The sequence below is a fragment of the Fusarium mangiferae genome, assembly GCF_900044065.1.
Source record: "Fusarium mangiferae strain MRC7560 genome assembly, contig: FMAN_scaffold002, whole genome shotgun sequence".
NCBI lineage: Eukaryota > Fungi > Ascomycota > Sordariomycetes > Hypocreales > Nectriaceae > Fusarium > Fusarium mangiferae.
In genome coordinates, this window is record NW_024573922.1 from 1,128,912 (window position 1) to 1,142,907 (window position 13,996).

General features: G+C 48.8%; 6 protein-coding genes across 6 annotated transcripts; 3 read left to right on the forward strand and 3 right to left on the reverse strand.

Moving 5' to 3' along the window:
* Positions 1–640: 640 nt before the first annotated feature.
* FMAN_06333 (uncharacterized protein) lies at positions 641–2,216 on the reverse strand (the record flags this gene model as incomplete). The annotated part of the gene is made up of 5 exons (XM_041826901.1): positions 641–989; positions 1,046–1,435; positions 1,497–1,619; positions 1,679–1,884; positions 1,941–2,216. The coding sequence occupies 5 exons, from the start codon at positions 2,214–2,216 to the stop codon at positions 641–643; spliced, it is 1,344 nt and encodes a 447-aa protein (XP_041677917.1).
* A 1,287-nt stretch (positions 2,217–3,503) lies between these two features.
* FMAN_06332 (uncharacterized protein) lies at positions 3,504–5,036 on the forward strand (the record flags this gene model as incomplete). Its single annotated transcript, XM_041826902.1, has 5 exons — positions 3,504–3,811; positions 3,869–3,893; positions 3,951–4,264; positions 4,337–4,684; positions 4,739–5,036. 5 exons carry the CDS (start codon positions 3,504–3,506, stop codon positions 5,034–5,036), a joined length of 1,293 nt encoding a protein of 430 aa, XP_041677918.1.
* Positions 5,037–5,720: 684 nt separating this feature from the next.
* FMAN_06331 (related to monooxygenase) lies at positions 5,721–7,582 on the reverse strand (the record flags this gene model as incomplete). The annotated part of the gene is made up of 4 exons (XM_041826903.1): positions 5,721–6,488; positions 6,538–6,698; positions 6,747–7,407; positions 7,454–7,582. 4 exons carry the CDS (start codon positions 7,580–7,582, stop codon positions 5,721–5,723), a joined length of 1,719 nt encoding a protein of 572 aa, XP_041677919.1.
* Positions 7,583–8,738: 1,156 nt separating this feature from the next.
* On the reverse strand, positions 8,739–10,058 carry FMAN_06330 (uncharacterized protein; the record flags this gene model as incomplete). Its single annotated transcript, XM_041826904.1, has 5 exons — positions 8,739–9,146; positions 9,199–9,312; positions 9,360–9,451; positions 9,502–9,859; positions 9,912–10,058. The coding sequence occupies 5 exons, from the start codon at positions 10,056–10,058 to the stop codon at positions 8,739–8,741; spliced, it is 1,119 nt and encodes a 372-aa protein (XP_041677920.1).
* A 989-nt stretch (positions 10,059–11,047) lies between these two features.
* On the forward strand, positions 11,048–12,132 carry FMAN_06329 (uncharacterized protein; the record flags this gene model as incomplete). Its single annotated transcript, XM_041826905.1, has 2 exons — positions 11,048–11,214; positions 11,271–12,132. 2 exons carry the CDS (start codon positions 11,048–11,050, stop codon positions 12,130–12,132), a joined length of 1,029 nt encoding a protein of 342 aa, XP_041677921.1.
* Positions 12,133–12,585: 453 nt separating this feature from the next.
* FMAN_06328 (uncharacterized protein) lies at positions 12,586–13,923 on the forward strand (the record flags this gene model as incomplete). The annotated part of the gene is made up of 2 exons (XM_041826906.1): positions 12,586–13,757; positions 13,815–13,923. The coding sequence occupies 2 exons, from the start codon at positions 12,586–12,588 to the stop codon at positions 13,921–13,923; spliced, it is 1,281 nt and encodes a 426-aa protein (XP_041677922.1).
* Between the last annotated feature and the right edge of the window lie 73 nt (positions 13,924–13,996).

Here is a 13,996-nt window from a genome sequence, read left to right on the forward strand (position 1 = left end):
AACAAGAACCTATTGCTATAGTATCACAAAAAACAAGGGGTTACAAAACGACCTCGTCCTTGAGGCTGCTGATGTTCTCAACACGGCGCGGTTGTCTCTTCTCACTTCTCAACACGCCCCTTAGGCTGAGTTAACTCTAGGAACTCCTTCTGGTGCACATTATCCGTGGCTCCACTTTTTGGGTGGACTTCATCGACATGCTCACCTCAGGGCTCGCCTACCACTGTGGTACCTGAAGATCTACCATGTAACCACTGCGCTACCGGGCTCATGACTAGTAAACAATTAAGGCAACCAGTCTTGAAGATGCTCTTATATCCTCCATATCTCATTATTATGCAAGCCCTAGAATTCACCACGATGTATTTAATGTTTCTCCAACAATCTCTTAAGTTTAGCCAATCAAGACTCTCAGCTTCATCTACTTTCGCGGCAAATGGAGTGCGAGTCGCATAGTTAACTTGGGCATTGTGGCGAGAAGGAGTGAATTGAGTTAAACTATAGCGATACGACTGTGCAGACGGAAATGACTGACTGGAGCTAAACTACCAAGGAACTCGTACCAACTTCAAATCTCCAACTGGCTACTCAGAAACAATGCAATTCCTCTTCGACTCAACTTCTGGAAACAACAAAGACCCTAAGCGCTGACAATCTCACCCATGACAGCCAAAACATTGGCGGACGCACGAGAGTTCTCAGCGTTGATGGTGAGGACACCGGAGCTAGAGTCCCAGGTGTTGCCGTGGGACTCATTCTCCTCAGAAGAGGAACCAGAAGCTCCGATGCGGAATCCGAAAACACTGATACCACCGCCACCTTGGACCGTCTTCTTGTAGTCCTGGTCAAAAGCTGTCTTGGCGTCACCGCTGAAGCTGATCTCCATGCTGACACCTTGAGCGATGAGCATCTGCGTGGGGCGGACCTTTTGAAACATGGCGGGTGGCTTAGCACCAAGCTTAGCCATGAGGCTCTTGACATCGACGTTCCTGTGCATCGAGTTAGATGATGCTTGGAGGTTGGTGAACAAGTGCGTTGAACTTACCAAGAACCAGGCTCAAATGGGACGGTCTTGTAGTGCTGGATCTTGAGAGAAACCTTGACATCCTTCGCGTTGGAGCTCATATTGAAGTTGGAGTGCTCAACACGTCCACCCCCACTTGCATAGAAGTCAAAGACAGGGAAGCGACTGAAGGAAGCATTACCCTGAGCTTCAGTGAAGCCGATGTCCTTGAAAGAAGACTGCTGGCCAGTAGAGAGACTAATGCCAAACTCATCCGGCTTCTTGTTCGAGAAGCCAACCCAGCCATCAAGCATGGCAGCGTAGCCCGAGATAGAGTACTGAGGCACATATTGGGTTTCGAGCGGGTCAGGAAGGATGGGTCTACCAGCAGCATCGTAAGTGACTGATTGAATGCTGGCCTTCATGTTGTATCTGATAGCGAAGGGTTAGATGGATCAAAGGTAACGGGAATTTAGATAGCATTGGCACGCACCCTTTCAGCTCAGTCAAAGTGTTGGATCCGTTGGCGGCACTCTTCATAGCTTCCGCAAGAAGAGCTGAGCCAGCACCTCCAATGGCGTTGGTCTTCATTTGAACTTCATTGGTGGCAGCCTCCCTGTGGTACAGCTGTTAGTAAGAGGTCTCCAATGCGCTCGATGCTGTCAGGTTATGTACCAGTTTTGGAAGGCAACCAGGTAGGCATTGGCGTTAAGCGGAGCCCACTGAGCGAATGACTTGGGCTTGTCAGGGTTGTCATCGTCCTTGAAGTCCTGCATAGCCTGCTTCTTTGCGTCATCCAGCTCGGAGCGGAGGATAGCCAGCCTCTCCTTAGCCTTGTTGAGTCTGTCCCAGGCGTCGGGAGAGTTATCGCCACCAGCTCCCTGTAGCAATCGCCATCAGTCAACGTGAAGTGAGTTGGAGGTGGGGAGGAACTAACCGGAGTCAGGGTCTGCAAGGTCATGTTCAGCGCTTCAGAGTAGCGCGAGACCTTGCTGGCGACAAAGCTGGGGTTGGTGGGATCCAACAAGAAGTCCGCATACTGGTAGATTCCCCAGTTGGTGCAGACAGCCGGGATGTCCTTGCCACCGGAGATGCCAGCAGTGTTGGCGGCGGCGATGTAGACTCTGGTGTTGTCACCGACCGGGCCACTGACCATGATGTTCTTCACGGTTGAGGCGTATGCCTTCCAAAAGAGCTGGTTCTCTTCAGACATTGTGCGGGTAGAAGCGTGATTGGTTGGGATAAGAAAGGGGGAGAATGTTGTGTTTGTGTTTGAAGTTGGGTGTTCTTGTAGTGTTTGGTGAACTGTTTGGTGAGAGTTAAAAGTAAGGGAAACCATTGACCTTTATAAAGGGGAAGGCTCTCCGCCATGGCTGCTGCAACTTTTATCTCTATGTAAGCTAAGGTTGCTCGCGGTAGGTAGCCTTTAGCTTGGCGGATGCTGTCAGCCGTCTTGAAAGCAGTCAGACACGTACGCTATGTGATCTACATGTTGAGTTCGCTTCACCAAACCCCTCGCCAAGAAATGATTATTGCAACCACAGGCGAACGAGCATTCCTTGAGGGATACTAGCGTGCTGCCATTTGCCGTAGCATGTCCCAAGATAGACGTCACAACTGAGAGTGATCTACATGGGCTGCGATGGACAAGGTCACCGCGGACGGCAGAGAAACTGTAGACTAGACACTCCATTGCTGGCTGAGGCGTCCAAACAGGAATGACTACTCAGTTTCAAATCACTTAGTATCTCGGAAGTGCTTCTTTCCGGGAGTTCGCTAACTGGCAGCCTGGCTGAGAAGCTACGTGACGTGTGTGATAAGTGGCGGCTCGGTTACTATTGTCGTAGAGAGTGGCTGGCTGTGACCATTTGTGGCTGTCATCTATCGTTTAATCAACAAGACCTGTAGATACAAGACCAGGCAGCACTTTACCCCCAGCGTCCTGTAACGTCGATGAAAAGGAGAACTTCATTGCATTCAATATTATCGCTGAATCTTGGCAGGTATATCCAATATCGCCGGCAGTCGCCTGATTCAATATACGGTTCTAACGCAATGGACTACTCAATGTATGTAGAAAGCATAGCGGAAGCATCGTATTCACTCCAGTACGTCTTGAGTCTCCCGCAGCCAATAGATCTGAACCAAGATAAGTCATATTGTTCGTGTGATGAGAGACAACTCAACACAAATATTCCCGACCGGAGTTGGTCTCCGGTTCACGTTTCCTACAGTTCGAGATACTATTACGAGCCTGCATAACGTATTCAAGCCTCATACTGCAGATGGAGAGCCACAATCACCTAGCTTATGACCTTTCCGGGTGACTCTTGCTAATTTCAAAAAACAAGGACGTATCTTAGTTTTCATGTTATCAATAGATAATAAATGGCAGTTCACTGGCCATCCGGATTGGAACAATATCCAAACTTCAACCCAAATCGATTGAAAGAGATTCTGAGCCGCTGTGTTCGTTCCATGTTCTGTCGGAACAGACAAGATGCGGCTCACCGGAAGTCTGGCCGCTAGCAAGCGGAATTTCACTCTCTTGGCAAACGGCGGCTCAAGACTTGTTTGGAAGGCTTATGCCATTGCGCTGCAGGCCCATATGACAACGCAAGATGACCTGGACAATTCTACCAAGGCGATCTTCGTCGCCTCACCGGGCCTCTTTGATATCCCTGCGGGCGAGTTTGCTCCTCAGCAGATCACCAACGATCACATATTTCGCCGAACCGATTGTTTACAGAGCACTCGATCTCCATTCTACACGTCTGATGGAGAGAGCTACTTTGATTCTCGTCGCAAGTATGTCTCCGTCTCTAACTTGTAACCGGGAGGGATCATGCAACTAACTTGAGCCAGGTATCTACAAACTGTTCACGACGATGTGAGTCCTCCTCCAATTATTATGGCGAGTATGGTGAAAAGACTGATGTCCAAGCAGGCCATGACTTCGTCCGATGTCAGTGGCTCAAGCTCAAAGCTCCGCTCTGAAGTTGCGCAGGCGCAGGACAGAAGTGCACAGGCATACCTCCAGGACCTCGATCTATACCAGAAATTCGCAGCTGTGGCTGGATCGGAGCTGACCAACTTTGAAGCGTGGGGCGAGAAGTTCGGCATTTACTATGCATGGGCCAAGAGCGAGCAGAAACGGCTTGAATCGGATTACACCCTTGCTGCCACTAAAACGTCAAGCAGTGTCGGGCTGGTATTGGCTGCGTTTGATCTAGCACGGGATACCTCAACCCTCAGACTTGGGTAAGCAGATGATTTCTGAAGCCCTTTCGTATAATAAACTTGCAGGTACTAACCGTGCATGACCGGTCATAGGAGCAACATGCCATGTTCCAATATAGACATCCCATCTTCAACAGGGCGCGCACAGACTCCTTTAGCGGTTCCTACTGACCAGGTCTATTATCGACCGCTCTATTCAATCAACGGCATCGACCGACGAGTCGACTCTTGGGTTGGTGCTCAGGATGGTGGCCGCGAAGAGATTGAGTTAGATCTCGATCTTTCCCATGCCAAGACAGCTTCTTGGGCAAGCCTTGGGTTTCCCAACCTCGATCATGACCCCCTCTACGACACCAAAGTGGTTGACGCTACCAGTCCGGATATGACACTCTCCCTTAAGGCTGGCGGCATGCAAGCATTCGACGTTGATCGGGGCTTTTGGTGAGTTTTCAGCACCTTCACATTCGACAAACTAACGATGTTGGCTTACAACAGGGATGTTAGCGCCGCTGCTCGATCTCAGCTGGGCTCGGCTCTAGACAACGGAGGAAGTTCCGGTAAACTCATGAAGATCACCAGAATCTTGCTGGGATATAAAGTGGAGATAAGAATGACATGCGCGGATGGAAAGAAGAGTCAGCTGTCGGACGCTTTGGCCGGCTCGAGTGGGGAGAAGATATTGGGAATGACAAGTGACAGGTGTACTGTTCATAGCGACGATGGGCAGGTCGTCGTTGCTAGTGCCCCTAGTGGCTTTCCGACCGTTTTGGCGGTTCTGGGACGTGAAATCTAAGTTGCGTAGTGGCGGAGCTGCGCCGAATTACTCTGATCATGATCAGAAATTGTTAAAGACTAATAACTCCAAGATCCAACGCCCATTCAGTCTTTTTCAAATACCCTTTAATTCAATATCTCGCTATGCTGATCTCTTAGTCACACTCGTTTTCTTCAGCTGACATGGCCTTCGCTTCACGGAGCTATGAAGTGGCAGGTTATGAACAAAGATGACGAAACACCCATTTTATGAGACGTCAGATCCAAAGGGACCGTTGGTGATTCAAGTATATTTTCTCAACCCGTATATGCGGCGCTAGCGGGAGATGGCGCTTAAGTGAATAGGAAGCGAAACAATAGCGCGGCTTGGCAATCGTCCCGCGCCGTCATAACTGGCCCAACACTAACTCATCGTTGACGCTTACTTCGGTTACCTCGACGAATGGGGGTCGTTCATTTCTGTATGAGCATGGGAGATTCTTTCTCGCTTGCGGGGCATCTTGTGACTACTTGTTGAGGAGCTACCATACGTGATCACTGCGATAAACCACCTACCACGTCAACAGACTTCTGGCTACCAGTCATATCCAATAGAAACGGGCCTTAAGTCTGTCTTATCTTGTCCTTTTGGAAATATGATTCAACATCAATGTGTTGGCAATAGCGTGTTCAAAATTATCATGTACTATCCTGCCACTTGGACCTAGCTCTTGGCTGCAAGCTTAGCCTGGCGATGAAGCTCTCTCGGCGGCTGGCTTCCACTCTTTGAAATGACTTTTGTCCTTGCGCCTCTACTCAAATGTCTTCCATCATCCACATCCCTTACATAATATGCCAAGTCAGCCGTAGCATCCCACTCAGTCTGAGATAGCCCATTGCCCAGCCAGGCAAACCTGTTCCCACTGTACTCAAAGTCATAATCTTCAAAGCGAGGCTCTCGCATAGCCTCCAAGTAGTGCAGAGTAGACCCCGGCCACGTAATCGAGGACTGACCCCAGTTCGGCTTGATGTTATGTGAGTGCCGGCAGTTGTCAGACCATACCATCTTCTTAGTAACTTGCGCCATGTAGCTCTTGAAATCATAGCATGCTGCTGCCTTCAGACTCATACTATGCATACCAGATTCAGTTTGGTACTTGTCTATAAAAGCACAGACAAAGTCCGCTTGAGCTTCTATGGGAGCGATGACGGGGCCATTGGAGATTGGGGACCATGGGCCTGCGAGGGTGAATGAGTTGGGACACTCGGAGATGCCGACTCCCATGTAGCCTGTAATAGAAGTACTCCAATCGTCTTGGAGGTTCTGCCCTTTGAAATGGATGGGATACCGAGGGATGAAGGATGTGTCGAAGCCAGTGGCTGCGATGATGACATCGCCTTCGTAGTGCTGCCCGTCATCACTTATACAGCCTGTCTCTGTAATTTCTTTGACACCGGAGTAAATCGCTTGGACGTTGTCATTCTTGATCGCCTGCATGTTCTGTTAGACTTGAGCGACTTCGAAATTGGACCTTACTTACATAAAGAAACTGATCACCAGAAGGGAGGATCCGTTTGCATCCGACCGGAAAGTCAGGGACAAGCTTCTTTTGGACCTCTTCATCAATGACTACCTTCTTCATCTCACTCTCCAAATGCTCACGAGCTTGCTTCTGAAGGACTGTTCCTTTCATGTACATTGCTAACAAGCCGTCAGAGAAGAACTTCTCAGCGTATGAGTGCGACTTACTGAAGAAGCTGTTGAGCGTTCGCTCATTTTCCAGCCGAAGCTTCATGACCGACTCTGGATCCCTAACGAACTTCTCAATCTCCTCCGAAGAGAATCTGCCCTTCTTTGAGTTGACAGAGGGTAGAGTCCATCGAGGTGTCCGAACAAAGACCTTCAAAGACTTGACACGAGGTTGGATCGTGGGTAGAATCTGAACACTTGATGCGCCGGACCCTATCAAAAGAATATCTTTGCCGTCAAGAGATACACTGTTATCCCACTTGGCGCTGTGAAGTTTGGGTCCCTTGAACTTCTCGAGTCCAGGCACAGATGGCCACGCTGGCTTGTTTAAGTATCCGGTCGCATGAATTAGAATATGGCACCAGTCCTCTGTCGTCGTATCGGACTTCAAATCAGTAACTTTGACCTTCCACTGGCCTTTTGGTTGGTCCCAACAGGTCTCGGTGACCTGGTGCTCAGTCTTGATATGTTTGAGCAAATCATACTTGACAGCAAAGCTCTCAAAATAATCCTTGATCTCGTCTGAGCTAGCAAGGACTGACGAGAAATCTGCCTTTGGCTCGAAGGAATATGTGTAATTGTGAGAGGGGACATCGCAGGCACAGCCGGGGTAAGTATTCTCATACCAAGTCCCTCCGACTTCTGGATTCTTCTCATAAATCTTATGACCCCTCAGCAAGGTTCTCCCTTCGAAATGTTGTACTCACAGTCAATGAATAGTTCTCAAACGACCTCCTCAACTTGTAGGCCAAGCAAAGGCCAGAAACACCAGCACCAACGCCTATGATCTTGACGAAGCGTTCATTAAAGATGGCCTCTGCTTTGGGTGGATCCATATTGTCTACAGAATGTTCAATTGATGGAACAAAACGTAGGAGCAATCAATTTCCTCGTTCTAGTTTTTGGGGTCTTCAATTACGACGGTAATGCAGATATGCTGGGTAAATCTTACAAAAGTCTTGGTGGTGTATTAGAGCCTCTTATAAACCACGAAGTAAAGCAAATGAGTCATTAATCGATTGTTGTTTATCAGTGTCTATTCTAGAGCAATTAGTCATTCACTGTGGCACCTAAGTTATGAGCAAGATGTGTTATTAGCGGTTGAGACTTGTAGCTGATAGTTTGTATTCCCTACGCAAAATATGCTACTTACCCTACGGATCTTGGCATGCGTCGATCAGCGAAATCTCCGAGGCTGCCAAAATCCCGATTAGGATGCATCATCCGCCACTAAAGCCGCTGTCACTGTCACGAGGAGATAATGTCTAGCATCTGTAAGCATTTTGTAGCTGACAAACAATTTACGTTGCATATTGTACACGACTACAACGCAAACTCCACACTGGAGCTGTTTGTATGCCAGTTTTCGTACGATGAATCGTTAATCGCGGTGCCAACACGCGTCAATGAAACGAGATTTGGTTGCTTTTTCTGCTGCATCATGCAAAGGTACCTTGACCCAGCAATTTAAGCAGAAGAGGCAACTGTTTCGCAGGTGTCCTCCCCTCCAATGCGTTGCTGGCATGCATATGTCGCCGATGTTTAACCTTGTTTGCTTCTGTCAATTGAGAAATCTTACGGGAATAGTTTCCACCTTCTTACTCGGGTCAATCGTATTTCTTGGCTGGCACAAAATCGTACGTCAGGTTGCGATACCCTGTCGCTCATTACTCGCGTGGAAACGCTTCGGCGGGCCGCGGTATCCGCCGACAGCACATGGGACTGGCAGAGATTTTCCATTGGAGAATGCATCCTTGCCCTGGCACTGAAGGAATCTTTTACCCTGGCTTGGGTATCACGCAAAAGGGGCACGGTTCAGGATGGATCGTTAGGAAGTCTCCCCGGAGACAACGATCTCTTTAGTTCGCGGGGACTAATCGTAGTCTCGGGTGTATCCGTTTAATCGACTCAGTAGCCATGATACGACAAAGAAGATTGAAGACCGTTACGGTGCATTTTTAGATCTAAGAAAAATAACTCAACCAACGTAGACTACCATCGAGGATCTCGCGGCTGCGTATACGTCCCCTGAACTGCCTCAACATCGATACGCTGCTCCACCCTAATACCACTCCGAAACTGACGCGGCTGTTCCGGTAAAGATGGCAGGTCCTTCTGCACGATCTCCTCTTGGCTCTCGGACCGAGAAACCACTTTGGTTATCGAGTAAGGGTCATGCACTTTGCTGTTATTTGCGCGCCCAGACCGAAGTTCATGGCTCTCGAGCCGACTGCCGTTGTAGTGCGGAGTCTGAGAGTTTCCCGTCTTGTCGGTGGCGTAGCCTGCCATTACCCAGAAGCGACGCTTGAGGAGAGGTGTAACCATCGGGGCTTGGCCAACGAAGATGCCGACGCAGTCTTCGCGCATTGACCATAGAGCTGAGACGCCTTTTTGGTTCAACTGACTTGTGTTAGTACATGCTATTGTAGGGAATTGGGTCTGAGGGACTTGCGTTGAAGATGAGCACGAAGCGGAGTATGGCGGCGAACATGCAGAAGAAGCCCAAGCTGAAGAGAAGAAAGAGCCCGAACTTCTTGAGGCGATTCGTTTGGATGCCGACCAGTACCTATACTCTGTTAAAAGGTGTTGGAGAGGCGACAGTAGCTGTCATACCGGAATTGGTATAAGCATGATGCAGATATCGGTGACCAAATTGAAGACCAAAATCACGACAAAGAAGGTAAGATTCTGGGGAACACATTGGCCTGTCAAATGTTAGCAAGTTCTTGGGCTTTTGTGGTGCTTCAATGCTTACGTCCTGGGTCTGGCCAAACTTGCCAAAGGTGATGAAACGGCCGACACGTCGCGGCCAGCGTAATGATGATCACCACCACTGACAGAATCACCACCACCATCAACGGCTTCACAAACCTCTCCGTCCAAAGACCCCTCACAACACGACTGTAGAAGCACAGCATGTTGAACTTGAGCGTCCACAGAATAACCACGTATCCAGTCAGTCCAAGCAGAAACATCTGCGAACCATACGCCCACTTCTTACGATCCTCCTCGCTCATGTTCTTCCTCTCCTCAAAGGTCAAGTCTGAGGTATGGCGGCCCTCGGCGCCTTGGACGAAGACTTGGCCAATTACGGGTGCAGCAGTCCACATTCCCTACCACGAACCGTTAATGATGGAACACGTCAGTCATGGAATGGAGACTCACAGCGACAGCAATAACGAGGTAATCGTCCCAATCGTAGTTCCTATAGCCAACCATTTTGGTACGGCAGAAGATGCGCGCCCCGATCATGGCGGTGCCAATAACGTAGAGGATCCATATCTCGGCGATTTGACCAGCCAACGCAGTCATTGTAACGAACGGAAGAAAGAAAGAAAGAAAGCTTTAACAAAAAGAAAATGGCAACTACAAGCAGCTGAATGGGCTAACAAATAAACATATCAGGGCATGTAAATGAAGGAATGGCGACGTGATCCTTTAGAATTTCTTTTTACATCTAAAAAAGCAGGAATCGAAACCCCGCGGCATGTTTTCGATTAAGCTTTCTCCCTATATTCGCCCTCGACGGAAGATAAAACAATTCATAGCCCAGCAATTAACTGCAAGCAGTCAGATCTTTTCCCTTCCTTGTATCTTTATGCCTCGGACGTAAGACACACAATTGTGACTTCCTTTTTGCATTGTTACATCTCGTCTTACGCTCTGGCGAGTTCAGTGGATACGCCAAGGTTCTCGATGGAGGGTTCCTGGGGTGAGCATCACATGTTTTTAGGCTTTTTATGTAAGGGCCCGCTGGGATGTAACTGTTCTGGTGGGATTGAGATCCCTGGGTTTGTGAGCTGCAGATGTCAGGGGCATTTCTAGATTTAGATGCTGGATTTGTTGGTTCTGTATCTTGTGCTACTGATAATGCTTCAGTTATGTCGGCAGTTGATTCGGGAAAAACAGGTCATGGCATGATTGTAACACTCACGACCGGACTTTGAAAAGTAATAGCTGCATGGCAGTATGATAGATCAAATATTCCGTTCCGAATATTGCCCAGATGTAGCCATTCCTAGACATGGCCCGGCTGAAGTTGATGCCGTCGACAATGTAAATGCTAAGCCCCAGTCGAGAGAACAACGCCCCTGCGCATGAAACGACAAACCAACACGCACCGGGCCAACAGTTCACATTCCCCGTGAGCTCAATATAGAACCAACGCTGTTTCAATCCTCTGAACAAGGAAGGTGACTGCATCGCCGATACTATTTATTCGTCGGCCCGTTCAGACTCAAATCTCCCAATGCAATACACTCCATCCTTCTTTTCTTATTTTCGGCACAGCACTTCCGAAAATGTCCGCCCCCATCCGAGTCGCTGTCACCCAGGCTGAGCCTGTCTACCTTGACCTGGCTGCATCTGTGAAAAAAGCATGTGGTCTTATTGCCGAGGCGGCGCAGAACGGGGCGAAGCTTGTTGCCTTCTCCGAGTGCTGGCTACCGGGTTATCCTGCGTGGATCTGGTATGTTTATGTTTCGTTTGGTAAATTGGCTTGTGCGATTTGGCTAATCTCGATAGGGCTCGATCTGTGGACTTTGAGTTGCAGACGAGATACATCTACAATTCCCTGCCAATTGAGTCGGAGGCTATGAATATGGTTAAAGCGGCAGCCAAGGAAAACTCCATCGCTGTTGCTCTTGGATTCTCGGAGAAAAGCCCCTCTCATAGCGTATACATCTCCCAGGCTATTATCTCGCCTCAGGGCGAGGTCTTGTTACACCGAAGGAAGATCAAGCCCACTCACATGGAGCGCACTGTCTTTGGTGACGGCACCGGTGCTGATCTGAACAATGTCGTGGAAGTGGACTTTGGAGCTGACCATGGTAAGATCAAGGTTGGATGCTTCGCATGCTGGGAGCACACGCAACCACTTCTCAAGTATCACAGCATCTCGCAGGGTGAAGTGATCCATATCTCCATGTGGCCGCCTATTGATCCCAGCATGGGCGTTGACCACCCTGGTCTGTGGAGCATGACGGCCGATGGGTCCCAGAACTTGTCCCAGACATATGCAATTGAGAGCACCACTTATGTGCTTCACTGCACGTCTGTATGCACGCAGAAGGGCATCGAAGTTCTGAAGACGCAGGAGGGGCTAGCTTGTCGCCAACCTGGTGGAGGCCATAGTTGCGTTATTGGACCTGATGGGCGACGCTTGACAGAGCCTTTGGGTGATGGAAAGGCTGACACGGAGGGTATTGTCTATGCTGACTTGGATTTGACAAAGGTTGTAGCGACTCGGGGATTTTTGGACATCGTGGGTCACTACAGTCGCCCGGATCTGCTGTGGCTTGGAGTGGATCGTCAGCCCAAGGAGAATGTCATTGCCAAGCAGTACAAGCCTGCCGTGCAAGAGGAGACAGAAAACACTGTCTATTGATGGATAGATCTAGAGTAGTCAGCGGTTATAAATCGGAGTTAGAATCTCTACGTCAGCCAAATATTACCAAATTGAAGCTAGAGCAGCCAAAATCTGCATGAGCCTTACTCATCACCCATGTTTCTTGGAACAATTACCTCATTGTACTGCTCCGAGCAGCTATCCAAAAGCGTCAAGTCTTTTTAGTCTTTTCTCTTGGCAGCATAAGTGCGGGTTTGATGTCATGCGGGATGAGCTGTATGTCTCACAAAGGCACCGATCGGTTTATCACGCTTGTTCCGAAAGGGAACCATGTCGCGCGCAACTGGGATGACCAGGTACAAACCTGGATAGAGACCATTTGCGATGTATCACGGTAACAACAACAATATAAACCGAGATAGTATCTCTTCGGTCGTTGTGAGAACCTTTCAAATTTTTCAATATCCGAAAATCGTCGTTACTTTTATCAAGATGCCTGGAAAAGTGAATCTTTCAAAGCTTGACTCTGGGACTTTCCATTCCCTCCACAATATCAAGCACAAGACTGGGCCAGCTTTCGACATCCATCACCAGTACTGGAACCAAACTGTCGGGTCGACGCTCAAGAGGTTCCTGGTCAGCGCTGGGTATGACTCCGAAAGTCAATACCGCATCCTCGACCAATTCTCCAACCTTGTCGCCCCCTCTCTCGGGTCATCGCCCGTAGGGGGAGAGCTAATATGGAAGAGCTTTATGACAGACAACAACTGTCCAGTAGAGCTGAGCTGGGACTTTCATACTGGTAATAGTCAGCCAACAATACGATATTCTATCGAGCCCATTGGTCTTGAGGCAGGGACAGCTGCAGATCTACACAACGAGGAAGCTGCTGCAGAGTTCGTAAGACAAGCAACCCGGGCATTCCCCGACATCGATACCACCCTCTTCAACCACTTTTATCAGTATTTCAATGGTCAATGGAATGCTGAAGGGCCAGAGGGTCATCAAAGCACCATGTTCTGGGCATTTGACTTGAAAGAGTCCATTACTACGAACAAGGCCTATTTCTTCCCAGGGCTTATCGCTCACGCCATGGGCAAGTCAACGCTTGAAGTTGTAGCAGATTCCATCACTTCTGCTCCGGGATGTCAACTGGAGAATATCAGCTCTTTCGCCAGCTTCGCTAAATTCATCCATCAGCGTCAGCACCTGGGGCTCGAGATGGACATGTTGGCACTGGACTTAGTTCCCGTCGAGAAGTCAAGACTAAAGATCTACTTTAGAGACAGGCGAACAGATTTCCGGTCAGTGACAGAGATGATGTCAATAGGAGGCAGGATACATGGCGAAGAGTTTGAAGTTGGGATGAGAAATTTGAGGAAACTCTGGGACGCATTGTTGGGGGTGGCCGGAGTGCCTGATGATATTCCCCTTTCACACAAAAACCATCGAACAGCAGGTATCCTCTACAACGTCGAGTTTCGTGCGAACAGCTCGACACCGAAGGTCAAGATCTACATACCAGTCCGGCACTATGCGGACAGTGACTCGCAGATCCTCGAGGCCTTAGGATGTTTCTTGGCATACCAAACAAGCAAGTTACCAGATACGGTGGTCGATTCGGTTTGGACAAAGAGGTATTCGGAGTGCTTATACAGTGTTTTGTGAGTAATAAATCGCCTTGCATTATATCAGGCAGAGTCCCGGCTAATGGTCCCTAGCGGAGAAGAGAGGCTATCGAATGGTTTAGGCATTCATACGTACGTTGGCTGCTCAGTACAGAGCGAGGGCGATCTTCGTGTTGTTGCTTATGTTAATCCTCAGCAATAAATGTCCAACAAAAGGGACTGCAAGTACCAGAATATTGTTAGAAGTGTTATGAGAGAGATAAAACTGAGGATAT